This window comes from Microtus oregoni, unplaced genomic scaffold (genome assembly GCF_018167655.1).
Source record: "Microtus oregoni isolate MIOR12 unplaced genomic scaffold, Mior012 000110F_ref0000174, whole genome shotgun sequence".
Taxonomy (NCBI): domain Eukaryota; kingdom Metazoa; phylum Chordata; class Mammalia; order Rodentia; family Cricetidae; genus Microtus; species Microtus oregoni.
The window spans coordinates 3,273,167-3,296,545 of NW_024544728.1; the positions used below are offsets into that span (position 1 = coordinate 3,273,167).

The 23,379-nt window shown below is 44.4% G+C and overlaps 2 protein-coding genes across 2 annotated transcripts; both read right to left on the reverse strand.

Moving 5' to 3' along the window:
• Positions 1-612: 612 nt before the first annotated feature.
• Positions 613-4,965, reverse strand: LOC121443633 (testis-expressed protein 43-like). The gene is made up of 2 exons (XM_041645458.1): positions 4,202-4,965; positions 613-869 (listed from the first exon to the last, which is right to left on the reverse strand). The coding sequence occupies exons 1-2, from the start codon at positions 4,475-4,477 to the stop codon at positions 660-662; spliced, it is 486 nt and encodes a 161-aa protein (XP_041501392.1). The 5' UTR covers positions 4,478-4,965; the 3' UTR covers positions 613-659.
• A 2,057-nt stretch (positions 4,966-7,022) lies between these two features.
• On the reverse strand, positions 7,023-21,054 carry LOC121443624 (phosphorylated adapter RNA export protein). The gene is made up of 5 exons (XM_041645445.1): positions 20,718-21,054; positions 17,556-18,136; positions 13,686-13,806; positions 10,052-10,135; positions 7,023-7,661 (listed from the first exon to the last, which is right to left on the reverse strand). The coding sequence occupies exons 1-5, from the start codon at positions 20,811-20,813 to the stop codon at positions 7,392-7,394; spliced, it is 1,152 nt and encodes a 383-aa protein (XP_041501379.1). The 5' UTR covers positions 20,814-21,054; the 3' UTR covers positions 7,023-7,391.
• Positions 21,055-23,379: the final 2,325 nt, after the last annotated feature.

Below are 23,379 nucleotides of genomic sequence, written 5' to 3' on the forward strand. Positions count from 1 at the left end.
CCTGTTGCAACAGTGGAAAGAAGGCTACGGGAGTAACCAACCACTGCCCCCACGTTCTTACCTTGACAGCCATAGATTAGTGCATACTGCAACCCTCATCAGAGAAGCTTCTTTTTCATAGAGACCCACAATTGGTCGATATGCAGAGAATAAGACTATGGAGCTCATAGATAGGACATCCACATGATTTCTCCTTTCCCTAACACTCAGACCAAAGCAGAAGATGGGGTGGAAAGATTGTAAAAGCCAGAGGATGTCTGCTGCCAAACAGTATTTGCCAGACGAGGCAGCTTAGCTGGACTGGCAGTGGCTGGGACTGCATGCACAAGACGATAGCATGGGGCTCATCCGTTGCTCGTTATCCACCTGGGAAATCCACCACGAAGCAGTTTCCTTCCTCTCCCACCCCACCTCAGACAGCCTCAGAACTTATATTAGCCCTCTCTAAACCTTCAAAGATATCGATATTATGCTTTTGACTTAACAATCGTTAAATTAAACTTTTCGGCAAAATGCAATGAACTTAAGCACCAGAACGGCGCAAGGGCAAGAGACTGAACTACTTTATCATTTTATTACTTTTAGTAGTAATGGGGTTGGAACCCTGAACCTTTTGTGTGCTGGGCAAGCATACGGCTACCCTCCCCCAGGTCGGCACATCAGATCAGTCGCCTCCTGAAGCCATGGGAGATCACGGTGCTCTGGTATCTGGAGAGAGGCGAATGCAAAGGCATGTCGGCAATCTTTATCTCCGGAGGGCCTTTCTTCAGGACGACTTTCCGGTCTTCCCCATGGCAAAGCCGCTCACTGTAACCCCAGAACAGAGAATCTTCCAAGGGGCCAGCATAGATCCCACACGCTTCCGCTTGCTAAGAGAGAAAACACTCTGCTGAATAGTGCTGGCAGTGGCTGGGACTAATCTTCATGTTAGATTTAAAGACTTTTTCTCTTTCTCCTCCCCCACTCAGTGACTATATTAGAGTGTATTGCTAATGTGGGTGCTGAAAATTGAACACAGGTCCTCTGGAGGATCAGCCAGTGCTCTTATAGGCTCACTAGGTAGTTGGCTGGCCTGTAACTTGATATCTAAACCAGCCTGGCTTTGAACTCACAGAGATTCTCCTGCCTCTGCCTCCCAAGTGCTGGGATTAAATGCGTGTGCCACCATGTCTGGCTTTTTTCTGGCTTTTTTTTTCTGTTTAAATTTTTTAAAGATTTATTTCTTATACAATTTTCTGTCTACATGCATGCTTACAGGCCAGAAGAGGGCACCAGATCTCATTACAGATGGTTGTGAGCCACCATGTGGTTGCTGGGAGTTGAACTCAGGATCTCTGGAAGAACAGTCAGTGCTCTTAACCGCTGAGCCATCCCTCCAGCCCTTTCTTTTTAATTTTTAAATTACGTTTATGCAAGTATGTCAGCATCTAAGGCAAAGGGAAGAGCAAGCTACAGCACAGTAACTGTTACTCAGTGTGAGCATGCTATTTCATTTTATTCTTTATACTTCATTCATGGTAACTGTTTAAGGTAGAATTCTGCATACCCACACCCACGCACAGACACACAGACACAGACACACACACACACACACAGAGTCACCGGTAATATTGTAAAAGTTGTTGGGAATACATTAACCTACAACTGTAAAAGTGAAGCATCCTTAAAAACACTAAAAAGATCCAGCTGAAGATGGCAGCTCAGTGGTAGAGTGTGCCCAGCACCACAGGGAAGCCTAATGGGTCAACCCTCACACCCAAACAAAACAACAACAACAAAAACAACACAAGGAGGAGGGGCTAATGAGATGGCTCAGGTGGTAAAGGCTCCTGCTGTCAAGTCTAATGACTGGAGTTCAGTCCCTGGGACCCACCTGGTGAACCAACCAGAGCCCCCACACACACACACTTATACATAAATGTGTGGTAGTTTTAAGGTAATTGGCCCTCATAAGCTCATAGGGGGTGACACCATTAGGAGGTGTAGCCTTATTAGAGTAGGTGTGACCTTGTTGGAGGAAGTGTGTCACTGTGGGGGTGGGCTCTGAGGTCTCCTTTGTTCAAGCTATGCTCAAAGTGGTATATAGTTAACTTCCTGTTGCCTGGAGATCAAGATGTAGGACTCTCAGCCCCTTCTCCAGCACCATGTCTGCCTCTACTCTCCCACGTCGTGCCATAATAATGGACTAAACCTCTAAAAATGTAAGCCACCTCAATTAAATGTTTTCCTTTATAAGAGTTGCCGTGGTCATGGTGTCTCTTCACAGCAACAGAAAGACAAAATAAAACATACCTTTTATAAAAGCAAGCAAGCTTTCTTTAATACATTCAGTATTTCCAATTTCAGTTCATAAAGTTTTTATCTTGTATTTCTAATAGGTGAAAAGAATAGTTAAAAGCAGTGTCTCACCATGCAATGCTATTAATTTTTTCTATTTTTTTATGTGTATTGGTGTTTTGCCTGTATATATGTCTCTGTGAGAATGTCAGATTCCCTAGAATTGGAATTACAGTTGTGATCTGCCATGTAGGTGCTGGCAGAGCCCTGGCCCTCTGGAAGAGCAGCTAGTGCTCTTAACCACACTCTCTCCAGTCTCTGCAATGCTATTCATTACGCCATCAAATTATATAAAATAGATCCCAATATTAAGACTGAAGAAAAGCCAGTCATGGTGGTACACACCTTTAATTCCAGCATTTGGGAGGGAGATCAGGTGGATCTGAGTTTGAGCCTAGCCTTGTCTATATACAAGTTCCAAGATAACCAGGAATATATAATAAGACTTTGTCTCTTTGTCTCTCTCTCTCTCTCATACACACACACACACACACACACACACACCCCAAAATTTAAGAAAGTCTTATTTTAATTTCTTTAGGTTTTGTTTTTTAAGTATTAGATAAAAAATATTTCAAGCTGGACAGTGGTGGTGCACACCTTTAATTCCAGTACTCAGGAGGCAGAGGTAGGTGAGACAGCTAGGGAGAAGCCCTCTCTCAAAAACAAACAAACAAAACCCAAAACCAAACCAAAAAATCCAACAAACCCCCCATATATCTCAAGGAAAATGCAACTTTTTATTTTATAGCATTATATATGAGCATTTTATATGGCAATAGTTGAGCCATGTTTTATAATTTATTTTATTCCATTTAATTATTTATAATTTCTAAGACTTTCCTGCCTTGTCAAAACACACTCTTATTCAACATTAACTATTCTATTGAAAATTTCGCCAGGCGGTGGTGGCACACGCCTTTAATCCCAGCACTTGGGAGGCAGAGGCAGGCGGATCTCTGTGAGTTCGAGACCAGCCTGGTCTACAAGAGCTAGTTCCAGGACAGGCTCCAAAACCACAGAGAAACCCTGTCTCGAAAAAAAAAAAAATTCAAATAATTTATAGTTTAATACATTCTAACTCTTTAAAGAAGTAACTTACTAGAGAGGTATGTTGGCCCATGTCTGTAATCCTAGCTCTGGAGAAACTAAGGCAGGAGGATAACCATGAGTTCAAAGCCAGCTTGGGCTATATAGTGAGTTCTAGGAGAATCTGGGCTCCAGAGTTGAAACTCAGTTTGAGAGGGGGTGGTGAGAAGTGGAAAGAACAAGAGGAAGAGAGAGAGGAGGGAGACGGGGGAGGGAGAGAGGGAAGGGGAGGGAAAAGAAGAGCCCTATAACGGCCAGTTTGAATTTGGAAAACATTTTCAAATTGGCTAGCAGCACCGAGGGGCAAGTCTTACCTGCAAACCTAGACCAGCCGCTTCCCTGGCGCTCTGCCTGAATATCCAGCACGGTCTCAAACGGAGCTCCTGTGCTGTAGCTTTACTATTCATGCCGGCTTGCCACCCAAGCCGGCTCAGCCTCCAGCACTGCCCAGGAGTGGACGAGACCTCAAATGGTGTCATGCGTCCACTTTAAGTTTGCATTTGGGTTATTTTTGTTTACAAGTATATGTGAAAATACAAAAAATGAGTTTTTTGCATTGCTATATATACCTTAGAAATTATACAAAATTGGTTCTATTTTTATTATCACATTTAGTTTGTTTAGTGGGCACATGTGTGTGCGCGCAGGCCAGAGGACAACTTGGAGGAACCAGATTTCTCCTTCCATCCTGTGGGCCCCAGGTCAGGCCTGGTGGAAAGCATCTATCTCTAACAGCCATAGGCAGACTTTAACCTGAATATTGGTGAGAAAATACCTTCAGATTCACATTCCTGAATTTCATGCTTTCTTTCCAAGGCATAACGTAACGTGTCGGGATCATGCCTTGCTTTAGTGAGAAGCGTGGCAAGTGAATCTCCTCACTCCTGAAGCTAGGAAAGGAGAAAGGGGGTTGAGTTAACTTGCCATTCCCAGTTAGCTCACGCGCACACACTCTCACTCTCTCTCTGCCTTGTGCTTGCTTATAAGATGTGAGCTGTTTCAGTATGCCTGCCTGCCTGCCTGCCACTATGCTCCCTGACATGACGGTCATAGGCTAACCCTCTGAAACCATAAGCTTCTTATGAACTCCTTCTATAAGTTGCCTTGGCCATGGTGTCTCTTCACAGCAATAAAAAAGTAGCTAAGACAAAACTCAAATTTACTATGCTCTTCCATGTCCCAGACTGCTTAATAAATGGACAGAAAACCCAGGACTCACTTGAGAGTTGATAGTGGACGCCTGCAATCCCAGCTATTTGGGAAGCAGAGGCAGAGGCCTCACAAGGAATTTAAGGAGACACTACCCCAGAAGGGGGAGGAAAGACTGTATGAGTGGGGGGAGAGGGGGAGGATGGAGGACACCAGGCAAACATGGCCCATTGGCTCAACTAAGGGCTCACATGGGCTCAGCTGAAACAGCAAGCACGGGGCCAGCATGGGTCTGCACTTGGTCCTCTGCATATGCTATGGCTGTTAGCTTGGAGTTTTTTGTTTGCTTGTTTTAAATAAAGTGAATTCTTTTTAAGATTTTATTATGTAGACAGTATTCTGCCTGCAGGCCAGAAGATCTCATTACAGGTGGTTGTGAGCCACCATGTGGTTGTTGGGAACTGATTTCAGGAACTTTGGAAAAGCAACCAGTGTTCTTAACTGCTGAGCCATCTCTCCAGCTCAGGCTGGCCTCAAACTCAGAGATCTACCTGACTCTGCCTCCCGAGTGCTGGGATTAAAGGCGTGTGCCACCACAGCCCGGCTTAGCTGGGACTTTTTATGGGACTCTTTAACAGTAGGAGCAGGTCTATCTCTGACTCTTTTGCCTGCTCTTGAGACTCTTCTTCCTATTGGATTGCTTTGTCCAGGCTTGTTCATCTTGTTTTGTCCTGTTGGGCTGTCCTCTCTAGAGACCTGCTCTTTTCTTATGAGGAAACAGGAGGAAGGGAAGGTGGTGGGGGTTAGAAGGAATGGAGGAAAAGGAAATTGGTCAGAGTGTATTTATTATAAGAGAACCTATTTTTAAAAAAAAAAAAAACAACAAAAAACAAAAAAAAAAAACTTAGAGGCTGCAGCAGTTAAGAGCACTTGAATGTTCTATCCTGAAGACAAGGGTTCAGTTCCCAGCTCCCACCTGGGCTGCTCACATCTGCCTATGGTTCCAGTTCCCCACAAATCTGATATCCTCTTGTAGCCTCCAAGGACATACACACCACACACACACACACATCCAAGTAATGGGTGTTTTAATTAAAAAAAAAAACAAAAAAACAAACAAAAAAAACCCCAGAAGAATAACAATATTGAGGGGCTGCCAGGGACAAGGGATGAAAAGTAGGTGGTAGAGAGCTTACCTAGCACTCATAAGGACTGGGTCCCATCTCTACACTGCTAGGTGGTGCTCACCAGCACCTCGAGCACTCTGGAGGTAGAAGCAGACTGAGTCCAAGGCCATTCTCAGCCACCTTATATAAGGAGGTCAAAGCCAGCTTGGACTACACAAGACCCTTTCCTGGGGGTGTAATGAGGAGGCTGATGAAGCTCAATGGTAGATCACTTGCCTAGCTTGTGTGAGGCCCTACACCATCTCTACTACAAAGAGCAAACCAGCAGCCCGGAACCCCAAGGTCCTCACTTATTGGCAGGCTTCGCTGCATTCCCTGCTGTACTGCTCTTGTCCAGTTTCGGCAAAGCAGGACAGGCATCTTTTTCCAAAGCCATCACTGGCAGCAATGACAGAATTCTTACCTAGAACCTCACACAGCCTAATTCTGATGAAACTGCTGCCGTTGATGTAACAATTGTCCTGCTAACGCCACAGCAACCCTTAGTAGCTAGGAGTATGCAGCTCGGAGCTATTTAAGTCTCTTTGTGAAAAACACTATCATCAATTAAAACATGATAATAGCTGGAGACATTGCGGATTTGACAAACAGAAAAGTCTGCTGACTAGAGCCTCAGGATGCAGATCAGTTGGTGGTACTAACTCGGCATGACTGAACCTTAAGTTCAGGCTTTCACACTGGAGAAACCAAGTGGTGGTGCACGCCTTAACCACAGCACTTGGGAGGAAGAGGCAGGACGATGAGATATTCAAGGCCATCATTTGCTATTTAGCGAATTTGAGGCCAGCCTGGTCTACACAATGAGTTCTAAGAACAGCCCAAATTATATTATTAAAATCCTATCTCAAAAAAAAAAAAAAAAAAAGAAAGAAAGAAAAAAGCTTCTGCTATTTATTTGCTTTCAACAGATGGCAAGCAGCTTCCACACACTTGAGTGCCGGAAAGGGGTTAGTGAGATGGCTCAGCAGATAGATGTTTGAAGTGCAGGCCTTACAACCTAGAGCCCACTTAAAGGGAAAGAGACACCTAACTCCACAAAACTGCCCTTTGACCACAACATGCATGGCTCCCCCACACCTCCAACTCTTACCCATCTAATAATAAATAGCTTTTTAAAAATTGCCAAACAATAGAACATGGTGGCATAAATCCATAATCTTAGCACTACTTAGGCTGAAGCAGAAAGACAAGATGTTGGTTCATACCAAGATTCTGCCCACCCTACAGGAACAATTGGATGCAAGAGCTGAACAATTTATGTACATTTTAGCATATTTTAATGGAATGTGTTAAAACCAAAGCATAGTTCGCCACCAAGATAAATCAGAAAACAAAAGCTTCTTAACGGCATGAAACAGTGAGCTGGACAGAGCGACCGCAGGTAGACCCGGGCCTTAACAGTCAGTGCAGGCAGCAGGATGAGAAATCAGACCTGTGCTGCACACCCGACAGGCATGGCCACCTTAACACCGCCTTCAATGGCGCTCGACTGCCCACACGCATATTCACTTCAAACAGGAAACAGCAACAGCTCTCCATTCTCTAGATTCGGTGCACAGCACAGCAACCTCAGCAGAAATGGAAACTATGTTTGTACAAAGGTTTATCTTCAGAACGTCCAAAACGTGCCTAAAATATGTCCAAATCCTGAGGATGGTCCACCTCGATGGCTTCCTCTGCATCCAGTTTGGTTTCGCCAGGTCCTTCCTGGGCTTCATCAAGGGAGGCCAGGGCCTCGTTAGTGTCACTTGCAAAAGTTTCTCGTGATGTGTCATCATCCTCTTGAAAATTCAGACTTTTAATAGCTTGTTTCATTTTTTTCCCCAATAGTTGTGTTCTTCTTTTTCTAGCAGCTTTTTTATTTTCATATTCCTTTTGATTTTCAATGTAGAAAATGTCCTGAAATAAAAACAACTTTGGCTAAAAATAACAAAACAAAAGCCATCCCATATTATTTGTTATACGTATATTATGAGGCAGGCCTTTTATCGTCATCCATTTCTCATAACCAATCTACTGTGAGGACACCGTCCCATACCTGTTTGCTAAAAGAGAAACTACCATGGGGAAATTTTGTTTAGAATTTAAATAAACTGTAACTGATAACACAAAAACCTGAATAAAAGATTAAAGACATACTGACTTTGAAACATCTTAACTACATATGACTACCTGTGCTACGAAATTAAACTGACCTATTTAAGAACATACCATTTACAAAATGTAACAATTTCATCTAAGAATACTATTGTAGGGATGGAGAGATGGCGCAGAGGTTAAGAGCACTGACTGCTCTTCCAGAGGCCCTGAGTTCAGTTCCCAGCAACCACATGGTGGCTCACAACCATCTGTGATGCAATCTGGTGACCTCTTCTGGCCTGCAGGCATACATGCAGGCAGAACACTGTCTACATAATAAACAAAAATTAAAAAAAAAAAAAAGAATACTATTGTAGAAGCTGGAAAGATGGCAGTTAAGAGTACTTACTGCTTGTCCAGACCTGGGTTCAGTTCCCAGTACCAACATGTTGACTTACAACTACCTGTAACTCCAGTTTCAGGGAGACCCAACACACTCCCCTCTGGGCTGAGAGCACTGTACACACATGGGATGCATACACACATGCAGGGTAAACACAAACACAAAACAAACACTGAAGAGCACAATGCTTTCTATCACTGGCACTGCTGAAACTCCAGGCTGGATATGTAGTCTTCACTCACTACTTGTAGTATACAGCTATGGCACCCCAAATTCTGACAGTCAAAAATGCTTTCTGAGGCACAAAACTAGTACCAGTAAATATATGCTTGTTATGAGATCGTCTCACTACACTGCCCTGGCCAGGCTGGAACTCACTCTGTAGACCAGGCTGGCCTCAAATTGTGAGCATCCTCCTGCCCCTGCCTCCCAAGTGCTGGAATTACAGGTATGTAATTCTGTAATCCTTGAAATCACAACCTGGTTTCAAGAGGTTAAGATGCACTTTTATTTTATATAGAAGCACATTTTAATTTATTAAGCATCTTGAGCTTAAAAAAAAACTCTAATAATATCTTGCATAAATGATTATGAAGTTCCTTTCCCACCAAACACTGCAAGTCTTATTAAAAAGAAACTGCAGGTGGGGCATGGTGGTGCACACCTGTAATCCCCAGCACTCAGGAAGCAGAGGCAAGCCAGGGCTACACAGTGAGACCGGTCTCAAAAGCAAAAACCAAACTTACCTTCTAATTTTTACAGACACACACACACACACACACACACACACACACACACTAAACCAAACCAAAAATAACAACAAAAAAGCCAAAACAAAAAGCTCTACTCAGTAAATCTGGTTTTGCCTTCCAAACTCTATAGACTGACTGTCACCATTGTGGCAATTAAAAGGCTAGTTGCAGCATCATGACAGATTATATGTCTGGCATGGCAAACGCTTTTACCATTGGAGGCATCTAGCCAGCCTTACACTTGACATTTAAAAGAGTCTTTCTCTTTTCTTTATTGAACTTGGGTTTTTGGGCAAACTAAGCACATGCTACACTACTGAGCTACACCCTAGTTCTCAAACTCACTTTTACTGCACCTGCAGAAAATTTTATTACACTTATTTGTGTGTGTGCATGCTTGTGCACATGTGGTCAGAAGACAACTAGCAGGGGTCAGTTCTGCAGGCCCACCATGTGGGACCTAGGACTAAACTCAGGTTGTATGCCTTAGTGGCCAGCACCTTTACCCACTGAACCCTCTCACTGGCCCAACTGCATGTTCTTAAAACCAATCCTCAAAACGCTAGACTAGCCAGGTGGTGATGGCACACACCTTTAAACCAGAACACAGAAGGCAGAGGCAGGAGGATGTCTGTGAGTTTGAGGCCAGCCTGGTCTACAAAGTGAGTTCCAGGACAACTAAACAACAAAAAAAAAGGAAGGAAGGAAGAATGTGGGAGGGAAAGAAGGAAGAAAGACTGAGTAGAAGTCCAAAAAGAACTATGCATCTTTCTATCTCCTCTTTCTGAGACAGGCTCTCATATAGCTGTCCAGCCTCAAACTCACAGAGATCCACCTACCCCCACCTGTACCTGTGTGCTGGGATTAAAGGCAAGCACCACCCTGCCTGACTTCCCTCTATCTTTTAAAATGGAATCTTTCCTGGGATGTGCACGGGCCCTCCTCCTACACTCCTGCCTCTGCCTCTGCATGTTGGGATTACAAGTGTGTATTTTCACAAGTCTGGCTGGCTTTTTGATGCATCATAAAGCCAAGGACACAGTCATTGTCATTACCTTAATTTGTTCTTCACTGATGCTAGGAGTGTTCTTCAGGAGATTCAGAAAAACCCCACCGGGTGTTCTTCTTCGACTACCATTCTATGGAAAGGAATTAAAAAGAGTAAATTATATGGACATTTCCATAGGCAATTTTTCGAGAACATTTCCAATTTATTTTGCAACAATTTTATACGCAAAGACTGATTACTTATTTACCAGTGCTGAGATAGAAATCAGGGCCTTTGCCATGCTAGGAAAGTCACCAAGCTACAAGCCCAGTTCCCAGGCCACGGGCTTCATGAATGACCAAGATATATCTCAATAGACATATGCTTATGGAGACAGCCAGGACCAGATTTGAAACCCAGATCTGATTCTGGCTCTTTTTAAGATTTTTAGATTTAAACCGGGTGGTGGTGGCGCATGCCTTTAATCCCAGCACTTGGGAGGCAGAGGCAGGCGGATCTCTGTGAGTTCGAGGCCAGCCTGGTCTATAAGAGCTAGTGCCAGGACAGGCTCCAAAGCTACAGAGAAACCCTGTCTCAAAAAACTAAAAAAAAAAAAAAAAAAAGATTTTTAGATTTAAATATACACACTAAGATATATGTATCTACTGTTACTTCCCACTACTCATGATGACATATTCTATAAAGTTGCCACCAACACTGAATTAGCAAATTAAAACATAGCTCTACATGCAGTACAACATTAATTTGTTCAAACTTGAATACTGCTTAAGGACACTCTATTTAAAACAATCTGTTGGGGTTAAGGTGTAGCTCAGTGGAAAAGGGCATGTTTTGCACAAAACTGGGTTTAATCACCCACCAAAGTGACAACAAATCAAACACCAATCAAACAAAATGCACGCACACACACAGATTCATTAATACTGGACTAATGGTCAAAGCATTATAAATCAGTATTAGTACTTACTGTTCTGCCTTTTAAGCCAGTTCAGACCTCTACCCTGACCATATTTACTCTTCTCTGCCCTCTTCCCTTATACCTCCATTCGATCTATTTCTTTTCTCTCAGTGCTAATACACTTGGGATTAAAGGCGTGCGCCACCACCGCCCGGCGGTAAAGACGTTTTCGCCAAGCTTGATGTTCTGAGTTCATCCCTGGTCCCACCATGGTGGAGTCATGGCGTGGAACAGTTAGCAAACTTCTGCAAATTGTCCTCTGAACTTCTCATGTGTGCACACCTTTCTTCAAAAAAAAAGTTTAACTTTTTTTAAAAAAAAAAAGCAATAAATATAATTTCAACCAAAAAACAAAAACAAAAAAAACCGTCTTTACCTACTAAGCCATTTCAAAGGCCTTTATTTTGTTTTGTTTTGTTTTTTTTGAGACAAGGTTTCTCTATAGTTTTGGTGCCTGCCCTGGAACTTGCTTTGTAGACCAGGCTGGCCTTGAACTCAGAGATCTGCCTGCCTCTGTCTCCTGAGTGCTGGGATTACAGGCGTGTGCCACTACTACCTCCCCCCCTTTTTATGAGACAGGTTCTCATCATGTAGGGTAGTGAGTCAGAAACTTACTAGGTAGCTCAGCTCAGCGATCCTCTGTCTCTGCCTTAAGTGCTGGGATTATAGGCATGTGCCACCATGCCTGGCTTTATAATTACTGCAATAAACTGAGTTTTTCCTGTCTTCAGACTCAACAGCTCTCAATACAAAGCAGGCACTCTATTCAAAAAGGATATATCAAACGTGCACTTGAACTCACATCTCAATATTCAGTAGACCAGCATTAACTCACTGGAACAGTTTTCTTTTTTTAAATATGTATTTATTTATTTGTTATGTATACAATATTCTGTCTGTGTGTATGTCTGCAGGCCAGAAGAGGGCACCAGACCTCATTACAGATGGTTGTGAGCCACCATGTGGTTGCTGGGAATTGAACTCAGGACTTTTGGAAGAGCAGGCAATGCTCTTAACCATTGAGCCATCTCTCCAGCCCCAGAGTTTTCTTTTTAAAAAAATTACAATATTACTAATAAATTTTGATCTTCATGAAATTCAAGTAAATGAAAATCTAAATAGCCTATATGATTAATTTTATCTTTTGTTGCAAATTTCTATAATTTAAGATTATAGGCTATTTTTTCAGCAATGTTCTCAATTCTTTTTCAAATTTGTTAATTTTAAACATTATGTGTGATAGTGTGAGTGCTGGTGCCTTGGATCCCTGTGGGGCTGGAGTTAAAGGAGGCTGTGAGCCATCCAACAGGGGTGCTGGGAACTAAACAGGGCCTCTCAAGAACACCACGAGCTCTTAACTTGTCAGTCCACAGCAGGTTACTACCTGTGCTGTGCCTACGGGGTAACACACTACAAACCAAGAGCAGAAGAAAGACATCCACACTTTCATCCTTATTTCACAGTTAAGCTGAATGAAATCTGTAAAACCATTTTCACAGAGACACTGTCGGTAGTCTGGCCAGCGTACAAACAGTGAGCCATTTTTCTCAACTGCCTTTCCTGTCATTGCGCTCCCACATGTGGATTGTTCCAGATAGTTTTCTTTCTTACCTGAGCTTTTTTTTTTTTTTTAAAGTTCATTTATTTATTATGTATAAAGTGATCTGCCTGCCTTCAGGCCAGGAGAAGGCACCAGATGTCATTATAGATGGTTGTGAGCCACCATGTGTCGCTGGGAACTGAACTTGGGACCTCTGGAAGAGCAAGTAGCCAGTGCTCTTAACCTCTGAGCCATCTCTCCAGTCTACCCTTGAACTCTTAATCATGCAGTTTTACTATGTATCTATTTGTGATTTGGCTTATTTTTGAGGCAGGGTCTTGCCTAGGCTGCCCGGAACCCTAAGCAATCTTAAGCCTTGGCTTCCTGAATGTTGAGGTTGCAGACAAATCCCATCATACTCAGTTCTATTTGGCTTATTATTATTATAACTTAAGTGTTTTCTTGACAGGGTCTTACTCTGTAAACTAGGCTGGCCTTGCAACCATAATGCCAGGCACTAAGCTAAGTTGTGTACCATCTCATCTAATCCTTATAGCAAAGGATTCTTCCTCATTTTCTACCCGAGGAGACTGAGCACAAGAAATTGAATAATTTAGCTAAACCACAGTAAGTTGTGCTCAAAAAACAAAGCCTTCCAACTTGGGCTTTCGGTTCCTTCTACACAGTTGTCTTAAAATTATTCCTGTAAGAGGGTAAATGACAGCCTACAGAATCAGCACTGATGAGGCTGGGGTGGTAGAGTCTGAGGATAGTGGAGCTACATAGTGAAACCGGGTCATGGGGGGGGGGCGGGCAGAGAGGCAAGTTAATTTTGCTTAAATAAATAAAATACAGATAATACTATAAACCCAGAAACAGGTGCCAGGCAGTGGTGGAACACGCCTTTAATCCCAGTACTCAGGAGGCAGAGGCAGGGGATTTCTGTGAGTTCGACGCCAGCCCACTCTACAGATAGAGGTCCAGGACAGACTCCAAAGCTACACAGAAAAACCTTGTCTGGGGAGAAAACTCTTTGAGTTTGAGGCCAACCCTAGTCTGCAGAGAAAGCTCCCCCCAGCCAGTCAGTCAGAGAAACTCTGTTTCAAAAAACCCAAACCAAAACTAACCAAACAAACAAACAAAAACTCCCAAAACCAAGCCCAGAAACAGTATTAGCATTACCATTATGAAAAGACCACCATTCTGTTCAACTTCAGCAGTTTCCATCAAGAGTTCAATGGCTTTTTTGGTCCCAAGTATCCTCACTACTCGGGCTATCAGGTCTTTCTTCGGTTCCTGTAACCTGTTGAGAACACAAAGCAATTACTACCTGTTGAAATCTACTTTAACCCCCAGTGCAGTTCACAACTGGAATTCAAATCTTCCTGCTAACACCCGCTTTTCTACTCTCCACCCATGAGCCGTGGAGTCACTGGAGCTGCTAACCTCAAGCCCCATATCTGTTCTTAACTAAGGCTCTTCTTGCCGTTTGGATTATGGCAGTTTCAAAAGCGCGCTGAGTGAGGTGCATGAATTCAGCTCTAAATGTAAAGGTGATAAACTCGTGCACTTCTGCCAAGACAACTAACAAACACATAGCATGCTTTCAGTTATTCTGCTTCAAAATTAACCTCCGATGGTTTCTTACAGCTTAATCCTAATGGCTGGCCTTATCTGCACACGTCAGTTCTTCCAAATGTTAGACATTATTTTCATCCTACTCTTCAGAGATGAATAATACAGGGAGTGCCAGGCACGATGACACACGCCTTTAATCCCAGCACCCAGAAAGCAGAGACAGGGGATTTCTGTGAGTTCGACACCAGTCCGGTCTACAGATAGAGTTCCAGGACAGACCCCAAAGCTACACAGAGAAACCTTGTCTGGGGAGAAAAAAATAAAAATAAATAAATAAAGAAAGAAAGAAAGAAAGACAGACAGACAGACCCTTGTTGGGGAATAAAATTTTCAGGTGTGTGACTTTTGTTTATACCGCATTTGATTAACTGTGAAGCTGTGATTCGCTGCCTCTCTAAAACACCTGATGGGCTAATGAAGAGTTGAACGGCCAACAGGGTGGCAGAAGCAAGGATAGGCGGGGCTGGCAGGCAGAGAGTAAAAAAGGAGAGGCGAGAAAAAGGCAAACAAGAGAACGAGAAGGACACCAGACACCCACTGAGTAACAAGGAAAGAATTAGAAAAATATAAAAGTCCAGGGAGGAAAGGTAGATGGGATAATTTAAACTAAGAAAAGCTGGCAAGAAAAAAGCCAAGCTAAGGGTGGGCATTCATAATTAAGAATAAGCCTCCATGTGTGATTTTGAGCTGGATAGCAGGCCCCCTAAAAAAGCCAAAAGAGTAAAACATACAACAGACCCCATTTCAAAAAAGCAGTAAATGAAACAAATACAGGGAGCTGGAGGAACTCTACTAATTGGGTCAAATAGAGACCATGGTCCCCATAGACAAGAAACAGTGCGGAAGACGTTTCAGTTTCCAGTCAGACCCAGTACCTTGGTTTCTCCTCACAGGAAGCTATGCAATACTGTGGAAAAGACATCAGACTAGGAGGAACAGGTAACCAAGATTCAGCTTCAGGTCTGACCCTCACAAAGTCAACAACCTTGTGCAAGCCAGGTAACTCCTGGGCCTCAGTTTCCTCGTTGCTGAAGGAGACTTTGATTTATAAATTCTACATTTCTTCAGAATACAAATTCCAAACTTCTATTTAAAATTTTTTGAAGGTGTAGGTGTATCTATTACCTGCGTGTATGTCTCATGTTTGATGCCCAGGAGGCCAGAAGAGGATGCTAGGTCCCCTGCAACTGGACTTGAAACCCAGCCTCATTTTGACTGTTTTATTTTTTGTCTGAGTGTTTTGCCTGTATGTATACATGTGCATGCACCATATGCACACAATGCCCGCAAAGGTCAAAAGAGGGTCTTCAATTGCCTGGGACTGGAGTTACAGATGGCTGTGAGCTGCCATGTGGATGCTGGGAATTGAACCTGGATCCTCGGGAAGAACAGCCAGTGCTACTAACTAATGAGCCACCGCTCCAGGCCGCAACCACCTTGACAATTAAAAAGAAAAACAAACAAAAACCCAAAACAAAACTAACCAGCACAGACATTGCCTGAAACAGTTGTTTCCTGACAGCAATACTTATTTTCAAATATGTGACTAGTGACTTAGAGCTAGTAAGTTAATTAGAATCTGAACCTGTGAAAAATGCATGAATTAACAATTTAGTATCTGCCAAACAATTCTATTTACCCAAAAGAAATGAACATAAAGGATTTACAAGCAAAGGTGTTCATTAACAGCATTATTCATAATAAATAAACGCAGACTACCCATTCAGTCTGGAGATACACCAATCTATACACATGCAATAAAAACACAGGGTCAGAGTATGGTCGCGAATATCTACAATCCCAGCCTTTGGGAGTAGAGACAGGAGAATCAGATTTCAAGACCCACCTTGTTACATAGTAAGTTTGAGGCTGGCCTGGGTTATGGGAGACCTTTCCCAAAACAAACCCGAAAATACACAAAAAGCAACACTCCTCATTTATTAATTAATAAATAGCTAGGCATAGCAAGTGGTGCACGCCTTTCATCCCAGCACTCGGGAGACAGAGGCAGGTGGATCTTTGAGTTCAAGGCCAGCCTGGTCTACAGAACTACAGAGGCAGAGAAATCCTGCTTTGGAAAAAAAAAAAAACCTACAAAAATGAATACCGCTGTGGCTGCATGTGTATGGCAAATTTACAAGGACAGAAAGTATGCCTGTCTGGGAAGGAGAGAAGGGTATTTACAGTAAATGGGTATATGGACACGGACACAAAGAATTTTACTGGGTGATGAGAGAAAGGTTTTAAATGCAATGGTTGTAAAATATAATAATAAAAGCAATGGTTGTAAAACCAGATTTGTCTCCACTAAAAAAAAAATCAACATCTGAAGAGTGATTATCATATTAACATATATTTTACTTTTCATCTTAGAAATAATGGTAAAAAATTACATCCATTTATTTGCGTGGACGAATGTGGAGGTCAGGAGAGTTGCAGGAGGCAGTTCTCTACTCCTACCACATGGGATCAGGAATTAAACTGACACCAGGTTTGGGGAGCAGCGGAGCCATCTTGCCAGCCCCCCACCCCCACCCCCGATTTTTCCCCCTTTTGAGACAGTATTTCATCTAGCCCAGGCTGGCATCACGTAGCTGAGAACTCATTATCTTAAACTTTTGATCTCCCATCTCCTTAGTGCTGGGATTACAGGCAAGTAACACTATGCCCAGTTTATGGGGTACTAAGGATTGAACTCGGGGTCTCATGCATGCTAGTCAAGCACTGTACCAAGTTTCCAGTTCAAAGTTATCTTTAAAAAGACACAAATGGGGCTGGAGAGATGGCTCAGTGGTTAAGAGCGTTGCCTGCTCTTCCAAAGGTCCTGAGTTCAATTCCCAGCAACCACATGGTGGCTCACAACCATCTGAAATGAGATCTGGTGCCCTCTTCTGGCCTTCAGGCATACAGGCAGAAAGAATATTGTATACATAATAAGTAAATAAATATTAAAAAAAAAAAAAGACACAAATGTAGGGGTTGAAGAGATGGGTTGGCAGTTAAGAGCACTGATTGCTCTTCCAGAGGACCCGGATTCAATTCCCAGTAACCACACGGTAGCTCACAAATGTCTGTAATTTCAATTCCAGGGGATCTGACACCTTCAAACCAATGTACATTTAAAAAAAGACACAAATGCATTCATAGTCAAATATGCCCTGGGTTGATTCCTTTAAGAAAAACCAAACCAAACCAAACCAAACCCTCAGCCAGGTGTGACAGACACCTTTAACTCCAGCTCTGAGAGGCAGATGGATCTCTGTGAGTTTGAGGCCAGCCAGGTCTACATAGCAAGTTCCAGACAGCAGGGACTATAGAGACCCTAAAATCAAGCAAATAAAAACAACCTCACAAAGAATGTATTTAACATCTATTTTCTTCCTGTAAATAGCGGATATGTAGTCAAGTGCTTACCTGAAAGCAATCTCATCAGCCACTTTCTCCTGAGAGTCATCTTCTGTGATCTCATAGCGGCCTTTGTAGTTCATTTCTAGTCTGTTACCCAGTCTGTCTTTGACAGGCCGTTTCCGTTTGAGGTGGCCTTGCCCATTCTCTTCCTCCTTTGACCCTGTTTTTTTGTCACCATGCATATATTCATCTAGATCTTTGTCTAATTCCTTCGTATACTCTTGAGATTCCCGTCTTAGTTTCTTAGCAAGCAAATAATTATAGGTCTCAGACTGCCTGCTTTTGTCAAGGGTGCCTTCCATTCCCAAGATGCCAAGTTCAATGGCCACTGCATCTTGGTTTTGTTCCTGAAGCACGGCACCCCAAATGTTGTTCACCTTCTTTCCGCCATTGACTGCTTTCTGACTGCTCTGGCCAAGTGGAAAAGGCTCTGGTTCGGGAGGAGGATTATGACACTTCTGTCTCTTACGTTTCCAAGGAGAGCACTCTTCATCTGAATCCACGCTCTCCTCACTCGAGTCCACGTTTTTAACAGTCCGGTAGTGTGTAACTGGTGCACAGGCAACACTGCCCCCACCTAGTACTTTCTGCAAGAGAGAGAAATTACAGTCAGTTCCACAAAACATTCATCCACCTACCATGGGCTAGCTTCCACAACAATGTAGGTACTGCGCACGCCTGCCACCCCAGCATTCCAGAGGCTAAGCAGGAGGATCACAAGTTTAAGGACAACTTAGGTTACACAGTGGGTTCAGGCCTGTCTGAGTTGCACAGCAAGACCTCAATAAGGAGAAAAGAGGAGGGAGAAAAAGTGTAGTGTAGATTCAGCCGGAGCGTCCAAAACAATCACACTCCAAAGACAGCTGAAACAAATCTAATCCCTATTAAATTAACTCAGTTCTGTCTGTTTGTTTGTTTTGTTTTTTTTTTTGGTTTTTCGAGACAGGGTTTCTCCGTGGCTTTGGAGCCTGTCCTGGGACTAGCTCTGTAGACCAGACTGGCCTCGAACTCACAGAGATCCACCTGCCTCTGCCTCCCGAGTGCTGGGATTAAAGGCGTGCGCCACCATCGCCCGGCTAACTCAGTTCTGAAAGACCTAAAAAATGTACCAAAGCCTTTACTTTTCACCTTTAAAGACCACATTTGTAAGAATGACATACACAATAATTGTTACTGTCAGTTAAGACAGTTATCTTTCTCCCCCAAAATGTATTTTCTCATTGGATATACCAACTTCCCTTATATGGTTCTGCAGCTACTCCTTTAAGATTCGATGGGATAGTAGAGCCTGGCGACCCACAACTTCAATTCCAGCATTCTTTGGAGGCAGAGGCAGGCAAATCTCTGTAAGTTCAAGGCCAGCCAGGTCTATATAGTGAAACCCACCCCCCCCCCTCTCTCTCTCTCACACACACACACACACACACACACACACACACACACAAAACAACAAACAAAAAAACACCAAAACATTTGAAGGAAAGCTCTTATGGGGAAGAATCCCAGACATATTACTTTTTTTTTTGTTTTTGTTTTTTCGAGACAGGGTTTCTCTGTGGTTTTGGAGCCTGTCCTGGAACTAGCTCTTGTAGACCAGGCTGGTCTTGAACTCACACAGATCTGCCTGCCTCTGCCTCCCAAGTGCTGGGATTAAAGGCGTGCGCCACCACCGCCCGGCCAGACATACTACTTTTAACTGCAGGTTTCATCAGGTGTAGCAGTCACACCTTTTAATCAGAGATCAGGAGGCTGAGGCAGAAAGATCCTGGTTTTGAGGACACTTTGGGCTACAAAATGACACCCTGACTCAAATCCAACAACAACAAAACCCCTCAAAATTCAGTTTTCACAGCATTATGTTAACCAACTTTTTAACGTAAACAAATTTTAATAATTTAAAAATAAGATCCTAGTATTAATTTCCTAAGACATCTACATGTAAAGATAATACTTAAAAAATCTGACCGCCACACAATAACCACAAAAATTTAATACTTAAAAAAAATCTGACTGCCACATAATAACCACAAAAATTTATGTGGTATAATATGATGCTTCAATTTGTGTATGTAGTTTGTAATGTCCAAATCAGGGTTGTTAGCCTACTTATCACTTTAAACGTTTGTCATTTCTTTACGGTGAAAAAAAAAGACTTTATGGTGAATAAAATCCTTTTATGGGGGGAGGTTACACTTGGCTTTTAAGTAGAGGGGGCTTGAACTCAGGGCCTCCAGCATGCTAGGCAAACACTCTACCAATTGAGCTACACCCCCACCCCATGGCTATTCTGAAATATTCGCTATTATTAATCAGTCACTCTGGCATGCAATAGAGCCCTGAGTGTATTTCTTCTAACTGTAATTTTGCCCTCAATCTTTGCTTTTTATACTAAACACAAAACCACGCATTTATTGAGTTCCTCTTAGGTATTTAAACCGAGTGAGATGTCTTAAGCCAGTGACACTAGTCCGCCAGTAACATCCACTGCCAACACTGGCCAGGCCTTACAGTGTCCATCACGCCAGTCCCACCTGAACACCAAAACGGAGCAGTTAAATATTTTGCAGCTAGTGGCGGTGCCGAGGATGGAGTGCGGGTAGCCTGGCGGGTAGCCCTCTGCGGGAGTACTAGGAGTCTCAGAAGATTAGGAAGCGTTCTAGAGGGATCTCCCAGCACTTCTGGAGCCTAAGAGGCAGGACGACAGCTCACGTGCCAGTCCAGCCGTGGGCGACACAGCGAGATGCCGTCTGCATCCCCGGACAGCAGAAAAAAGCCTGGTGCCTCCATGCTGCACGTGGGAGCTGACCAAACTCGGGGGGAACACTGAAGACGAGGCCCCGGGTACGCGCGGAGCTCGCTATCCGCCAGGGACAAAAACATGAGCATCAAACGCAGTTACAGCTCTCCGTCCCCACGTTCTCCCTTTGGGCAAATCCTGTCTCCGGGAGCGGCTGTGCAGGAGCGGGGACTCTGCAGAGGCAGGAGCCGCAAGCGAGGAGATGTTCGCCCGTGCCGGGAGGCCGCGAGGCCGGCGGCCCCGCGGGGTCGAGTCTCCGGCGGGGCCCCGCGGCCTCCGAGCCGCCGCATCCCGGGGCCGCCCGCGCCCCTCCATCCCGGCCTCGCGGCCCCCGGCGCCCAGCCCGGTCTCCCGTGCTCCCTCTCGCTCACCGCCATCTGCGTCGGCCTGTCGCTGGGGACGACCGTCATGTCGGAGTCCGAGTCGGAAAGCTGCCCCTCTTCCATGTCGCCAGCTTCCAGCGCCATCTTCCCGCGGCGCGCAGGGTCAGGAGAGCGCTTCCGGCGGGCGGAGGGAAGGCCCGATGGCCGCGCTCCGGCGCCCCCGTGCGGGCGGACCCGCGGCGCCTCCGCAGGCGCCCGCGAGCGGCACCATAGCAGCGAGAGTCCGCGCGGGGAGGCGGGCTCCGTGCACCGCCGCGAGCTCCCGCCACGAGGTGAGGCGGCGCCCCGGGAAGCCGCTCCGACCTCCCGCCTCTCACCCGGATGCTCTGCGCGGGCCTTCCGGCCGCCCGGCTGCGCCACCGCCTCCCTCGCTCGGCTCTCCCTGCTCGCACGCGCGGCTGTGCCTGTGGTCACTGGCCCACGGCTGTCCCTAGGCCGCCTTTGCTGCCGCTGCTCTTCCCGAGCCACCCTTAGGCTAAAGTAACTAAGTGAGCCCCCTTTTCCAGGGCTGTTTGGTTAATCACGGCTGAATTCTTTTTAAAGTGTTAATGTTAATGATAGACCTTTATTGTAAGCACTCGTTGTAGTCTTTTTTTTCCCCCCTTTAACCTATGCTGATGGAGGCCGGGGCCCTTTGATCCTTTATTTTGCAAGAAATAATATTGTGTGCTGCCACGCCTTCTACATCACTGTGAATTTTGACTCCCTGGGACCTTGAGACAAAAATAAGCTGTTATTAAATATTAAATAGTTTTCTATTATTAAATAGTAGATTTAAATATTAACTCATTATTAAATATTAAAATAAATTTTATTATTAAGTAAATAATAATGTTTCATTTTCAGTATGAGGTGGGTTAGCGCACAATTAAACAGATAAGCCGGAGGCGCTAGCCCAACCCCTGCCACCAACGTGGGTTCCCCAGCCACACCCCTGTCTTCCCTGAGCTGACAGCTGGTGCCTGCTTGTCTATGCACTCCAGTTTATCTTAGGGTTGAAAAGTGACAGGCTCTCTGTCACGTGACTGAGCCAATGACGCTAGGAAAAGGAGAGAATTCCAAGACCCAGGACATAGGATAGATAAGGCTGTATGTTCTAAGCCAATAGGATGGGGAGGTTAGCGAGGGTGCTTTGCTAGGTGAGAGCAAAGGTCATGTAGCTCTCTGGAATACCAGCCTATGGGAAGAGGGCAGGCTGTCTTTTGCAATTAGGACCTTCAAAAAAAAAAAAAAATTACTATTTCTTGAAACATAAACACCAAAAAAAAAAAAAAACCAAAAACAAAAACACTGTTTTGTGCCAAACTGGTAGGCCAGTATTTGTAGTAGGCCGACATCCATGTCTACAGAATTGTAAAATAAAACTTTAACTTTCCCTCATCTCTTGAATTTGTAATTACAAAGTGAGGGTCTTGTTTCTCACGTAATTGAAAGGTTGTGGTCCCTTTCCTGGTGACCTAAGCAAAGGACTGTCAGCCCAGCAACTTAACAGACCGCTCTCACGCCAGCCCAGCAACTTAAACCACCACATAGACACACAGCAGCATGGTGGCGCTCTGAGGAGTGTCCAACCCCATTTGGCCGAGTCTGAGTCCTTTCTCACAGGTCTCAGGAGGGAAAGGGCCTATGTCATGTGACTGATGAACAGTCCATAGTACCCTGGTAATCAGGTCTCTGAGCCCTCAGAAGCAGGGGCTGCTGGACGATGATGGGTCTTGTGAGGAAAGGATGTGTGTGGCCCTGACTGAGGAAGGGGACAGGCAGAGGATGAGCCCATTTAGTTAAGGTGGATCCATGGTACAGGCTCCTGTTAGCTTGGAGTCTGTTAGCCTGGGGCCTTTAAAAGGAATCCGCTATGAGGGAGGAGAGACTGCTGCAGGCAGGTATAACCTGGGCAGAGTCTGGTGTGGGCTCTAACAACCACCGCTACTTAATGTCAAAGCAAAACACTGACTTTGGAAGGTACTATCCCAGCCATGTCTGTTTCTGTCTATGCTTAAGGTTTGGAATAACAAAAGGCTAGGTGAAGTAGAGTGACTGATTTCATTCGGGCCAGAGGGGGAGCACCATTCCTGTGACTGGTGTAAACTGTTGGACCCTAGAGTCCAATCACCGAGGAGGAGTCGGCCCAAGAGACCATGTCTCACACCACAGCTGATGTAAAAGCATGAGGATTTTATTAATTCTGTCATGACAGGGTCCCTCAGCATTCGGGAAGCGGAGAGACCCCGAATAGTTGGTATAGGCTACTTTTAAAGGAAAAAGCCAGAAAAGCAGGGGGGTGTCTGGGGGTTGTTCTTTGACTGTTATGATTGGCTTATTCAAAAGGGCTGTTACCAATAATTGGCTGAAGAGTGGTTGCCAGATCAGATGAGGTAAGAGGTCATTTTGACCCCGTTTCCCAGGGACTGAGTCAAAACATATGTATGTGGGTAATTGTTCAGGAACTGAGTCAACATCTTTTTTTTAAATTTATTTATTTATTAAAGATTTCTGTCTCTTCCCCGCCACCGCCTCCCATTTCCCTCCCCCTCCCCCAATCAAGTCCCCCTCCCTCGTCAGCCCACAGAGCAATCAGGGTTCCCTGCCCTGTGGGAAGTCCAAGGACCACCCACCTCCATCCAGGTCTAGTAAGGTGAGCATCTAAACT